Source organism: Glycine max, chromosome 9 (genome assembly GCF_000004515.6).
Source record: "Glycine max cultivar Williams 82 chromosome 9, Glycine_max_v4.0, whole genome shotgun sequence".
Taxonomy (NCBI): domain Eukaryota; kingdom Viridiplantae; phylum Streptophyta; class Magnoliopsida; order Fabales; family Fabaceae; genus Glycine; species Glycine max.
Window position 1 is genome coordinate 20,327,730 of NC_038245.2, and position 5,477 is coordinate 20,333,206.

Here is a 5,477-nt window from a genome sequence, read left to right on the forward strand (position 1 = left end):
TGTTGATATATATATATATATATATATATATATATATATATATATATATATATATATATATAATTTTTTTGTAGGGAGGAGAGAGAACAAAACACACTTGGAGGAGGATGAGAAAAACGGTAATGGTAATGAAACTGGTGTGATAACTAAACTGTAGCTCTCGCCTTTACACCGTTAAAAAAAGTTAACCAAAGTCTCTTTTTTCTTTTCTTTTTTTCACTTCTCATACGTAAAAGAAATTCAAATGTGCATTATTCATGTAAATTTATTTTTTAATTCTCCATTATAAAATATTGTTATTTTATCGAAATAATTTTTTATTTTTCTAACACTGAACTGAGAATTAATGAATTATTATTGTATTTTTCTATGGAACCACTAGGATCAGGTTCGTGGTGAGAGTTTAGGTAATTTGCACAATATGCTAGATTTAAACTTTATTGTCGTCACCGAGTACTAAAATATTACTATTTGCGCAAAAAGCATATAATAAATATTTGATTATTTAGAAGGTTGCCTGCAAATTAAAAAATAAATTTTTAACATCGGTTGTTAAAAGATTTTTAATATTGGTTATTAACTGATGTTGAAATTATCAACATTAAAAATATCAACGTTAACATCGGTTTTTTTTTTAATCGACGTTAAAAAATTGATATTGTCAGTAAACAACAACATTGGTTTTTTTTAAATTCGATGCTATTTTTGTGCAACAACATCAATTTTTCTAAAAATCGATATTATGTTTTGGATTTTTTTAAATATCGAGTCTGTTTTTTTAATTACTAATTGTAATTATACATAGCACAACTTATCATTCGAAGTTGTAAAAAATCAAAAATATAAACATAGGTCATCTTTGAAAAGAAGTAAATGAAAACTAAATGTAATAAATTTAAAATATGCAATATATTTTATATAATAAACTATATATTCAAAATACGATAAGTTGACAAAAAGATTCCTAACAGAAACATTTCAAGCATCATTTCCCACAAAAGATACCACCAAGAGTTATAAACAAAAATATGCAAATATTAGTATAGTATAATGTACTTAAATTACAAACAAATCTAAAATAAAACAAAGTTAGATGTTGCATTGAGTTCCAACTTCCAAATTTTGTGATTGTACAAAAGTCCTCCATCCATAGCCAATTTTTATATTCCGTAATCTCTTCCAAATTCAGATGGGTGAATCCTTCACTTTTCATAAATGAGTACATGGTGTTCGACACATCGTGAAATTAATATTAAGTTTATCTTAGATATGTATATGATTTTAAAATTTGACAGATGGACGAGTGCTTAATTACTCACTAAAGTGTTACAAGTCATTTTCTACTCATTTAGCAAAACTTTAAAAGTGATTGAGTTAGGAATTTGGTGGTACAAGGAGTGTCATTTAGGACAAGCCTTTGGTTTAGAACTACTTTTGAAGATGGTTAAGAAGAAAACACTCTATGCAAAATGGGTCATGATCACTTGATGATTTCCTGTGAGTCCAAAGAAATCTTTGAGTTCTATCCATTTAACTAGTATAGTTGGGTTCACCAGATATTAGTTATATGTAATAGAGTGTATGTTGTCATTACTGTCCAGTAGATGCCAAGTATGCTCTAGTTGATCCTTTCATCTTAAAACAAAGGACCTACTCACTTCACCATAAGGCTACATTTAAAGTAAACTAATATAAGCAATATTAATGTGTTATATCATGTTTATTTGAGAATAGTTTTGAAATTCCTAACATGATCCTTAATATGAAATGTGTTGAATAAAACAAATAGAACACATAATTTAAGATTAATTGCAAATTTAACTGCTTTAGTATTTCTGGAAAACAAACAGAACATAGAATTCTCGCACCAGCACAAATCCCATATGAAATAGTATATTCAAAGTTTCAAACTATCAGTATTTGCAGTCATTGAAGCATAATAGAGCCAAAAAAAATAAAACCTGAGGTCCGAGATTGAGATTGAGTGAGGAATGACGAGTTCTAGTAGTGGCACAGCGGTACGGAGGTCTAGCATCGCATCACATTACGAGTGAGGAATGCTGCAGTGTGTTGTGGCGATGCAAACAAAGTGGAGACCGAGAGGCGAGAATGGACGGGCGAAGAGAAAGAGAGTGGAGGCACGAGAGGAAGCAATGACATGGAGACAGAGAGGCCTCGCGAGAGGTTGCAGTGCCAGCGGTGAGGGAGTTTTAGTGTTGTGAGTGCGAAAGCGAGGGATTTCGAGTGAGAGTGAGAGTTAGAAAAGAAAAGTGAGGGAGCTCAAGGGTTTTCGGCACCAAAAAATCATTATAAAAGATCCCACAACATCGGTTTTAAATAAAACCGATGTTAATGAAGTAACTCAACATCGATTTCTCAAAAACTGATGAGTTTTCCTACGTTTTTCCAATAGCATCGGTTTTTCCAAAACCGACGTTGAGTTTTCCCTACGTTGAATTCAAGGCCAAATTGCTCCACAGATTTGACCAAATTCACACAATTTAGAGCACAAAAAGGGCATCAATGGAAGGCTACAAAACCAAAGAATGATGTACTTACTTGTTGGGAGTGAACAACAATGCCAAACGAAACCAAAAAACACAAGAAATGGTGACTTAGGGCTGGAAAATTCGTGATTTCCGCAAGCTCCTTCGTTCTTGAGTGTTGGGGGGGAGTTTTTGGGTTGAATGAAGCTTCACCCCAACCCCCTTTTTATATTTTTTGTGCAGAGGGTGCTCGCCTAAGCGAGCTAACTCTGTACATTTTTTTTGCAAGAATTCTTTGCAAAATTGTGTCTAACCTTTGTGTTGGCGCTTGTTTATTTAAATTCCCAGAATTACGAGCAAACTAGGCGTATTCAAACCATGACTTAAGAAACATAGGTGAATAAATAACAAGCAAAAATTTAAAAGGTACTAGGCTGCCTCCTAGTAACGTTTCTTTAACGTCTTGAGCCGGACGCGGGATGATGATTTATTGGTAACGGGCCTAGTATCTGCTCGTACCCGTCCCTAAGTCTTCTGAAAACAGGAAATGGCACCACGCAGTAAAACATGACTACCCTACCACTTACCTTGGTTCATCTTTGTCTTGAATTTGGCGCGGTATTGACCATCACTCAAAGCAAATCTTCCCCTGTCCTTCGACTCATAGGATAAAAATATGCATATGCATGCGTATGCATGGGCAGTTCAAGGGCAATAACTCAAACAAACGTCTATTATGTTCAATTTTACTTAAGCGTTTGCGGCACCCCTATAGATCGAGGGAGATGGGCTCGAACCATAAAAAGAAAATACGAATCTTAAAGCAATAACAGACACAACGCAAAGGTTGAAATGCAAATCATTAATCCGATGTTCATTAGATGTTTGCAATCAAAGTTACAAAGGACAGGAAACCTCTAGGGGAACCTCGGAGTATGATCACGTAGTGACTCCCCTAGCTGCCCCAAGTGTTAAGCATAATATCGCTTGACGATATCGACGTTCATAGGTGAAGGAAATTCTTCATCATCCATGTTGGCGAGCACCAGTGCTCCTCTGGAGAATGCCTTTTTCACAATAAAAGGTCCTTTGTAGTTCGGAGCCCACTTTCCCCTATTGTCCTTTAGGTCTTGGGATACTTTCTTCATAACAAGGTCCCCCTCATTGAATTTGCACGGGCGTACCTTCTTGTCGAAAGCATTCTTCACCCGTCTCTGGTTTAGACGCTCGTGGCTCATAGCTGCCAAACGCTTGCCTTCGATAAGATTGAGCTAATCAAAGCATGCTCGGGCCCACTTCGATTCTTCCAGCCCGTACTCTGCCAGAATCCTCAAAGAAGGGACTTCCACCTCAAATGGCAGCACGACTTCCATTCCATACATCAATGAAAACGGTGTTGCCCCGGTTGATGTGCGTACCGAGGTTCGATAACCATGCAGCATGAAAGGGAGCATTTCGTGCCAATCCTTATATGACACGGTCATCTTCTGAATAATTTTCTTGATGTTCTTGTTGGCTGCCTCAATTGCCCCATTCATCTTGAGGCTGTCAGGCGTGGAATTGTGGTGTTTGATCTTGAAATCCACGCACATTTCCTTCATCATCTTGTTATTCAGATTGGTGGCATTGTCTGTGATAATCTTCCTGGGCAATCCATACCAGCAGATTATCTCCTTTTTTATGAACCTGACTATCACACTCCTCATGACGCTGGAGTATGAGGAGGCTTCAACCCATTTGGTGAAGTAATCGATTGCAACCAAGATGAAGCGATGCCTGTTCGAAGCCTTGGGCTCAATGGCCCTAATCACATCCATTCCCCACATGGAGAAGGGCCACGGCGCTGCCAAAACGTTCAAAGGCATAGGCAAAGCATTGACATTGTCCGTGAATGTCTGGCACTTGTGGCATTTCTTAACATGGATGCAACAGTCGTTCTCCATGGTGAGCCAGTAATACCCCGTCCTCAGAATCTTCCGGGCCATAGCATGCCCGTTGGCAAGTGTTCCAAAGGAACCCTCGTGGACTTCCACTAGCATTTGTTCAGCCTCCCTGGTATCCACACATCAGAGTAAAACCATGTCATGGTATCTTTTGTATAGAATGCTTTCACTCAAGAAGAAACCGGATGCCAACCTTCTTAATGTTCTTTTGTCGTTGTCGGAAGCCTCTTGTGGGTACTCCTTGTTTTCGATGTATCGCTTGATGTCGAAGTACCAAGGTTTACCATCTTGTTCCTCCTCTATCAAACAACAATGTGCGAGCTTGCCGCGACATCTGAACTCGATGTACGGCAAGTCTCCGTGCGGAGTCAGCTGGAACATGGATGCTAGAGTGGCAAGCACATCGGCCATTTGATTCTCCTCTTTGGGAACATGGTAGAAAGAGACATCATCGAAGAACTCATCCAATTTCTTGATGTAAGTCTGATAGGGTATCAACTTATGATCCCTAGTCTCCCATTCTCCCCTCAGCTGGTGAATCACCAAGGCTGACTCTCTGTACACTTTGAGCAACTTGACATTGAAGTCAATTGCCGCTTGGATCCCGAGGGCACATGCCTTGTATTTGGTCATGTTGTTCGTGCAATCGAAACCTAATCTAGCTGTGAAGGGAATGCATTGATTGTCGGGAGAGACTAAAGCCACCTCAACCCCATGGCCTAGGGCGTTGGACACGCCGTCGAACCACACGACCCACTTATCCATGTCCTTATCCTCTAACTCTTCTTCGAACAAGGCCATAATGTCTTCATCCGAAAACTCCGAATGCATGGGTTGGTAATCATTGAGAGGCTGCTGAGCCAAATAGTCTGCCAAGGCGCTTCCCTTTATCGCCTTTTGGGTGACATAGACAATGTCGAACTCAGATAGCAAAACTTGCCACCGAGCGATCCGCCCCGTAAGAGCGGGCTTCTAAAAAATGTACTTGACTGGGTCCATCTTGGATACCATCCAAGTGGTATGGCTCAACATATAATGTCTTAGATGA

General features: G+C 38.9%; 1 protein-coding gene across 1 annotated transcript; it reads right to left on the reverse strand.

The window, feature by feature from the left end:
• Positions 1-4,552: 4,552 nt before the first annotated feature.
• On the reverse strand, positions 4,553-5,260 carry LOC102670456 (uncharacterized). Its single transcript, XM_006588069.1, has 2 exons — positions 4,994-5,260; positions 4,553-4,912 (listed from the first exon to the last, which is right to left on the reverse strand). Exons 1-2 carry the CDS (start codon positions 5,258-5,260, stop codon positions 4,553-4,555), a joined length of 627 nt encoding a protein of 208 aa, XP_006588132.1.
• Positions 5,261-5,477: the final 217 nt, after the last annotated feature.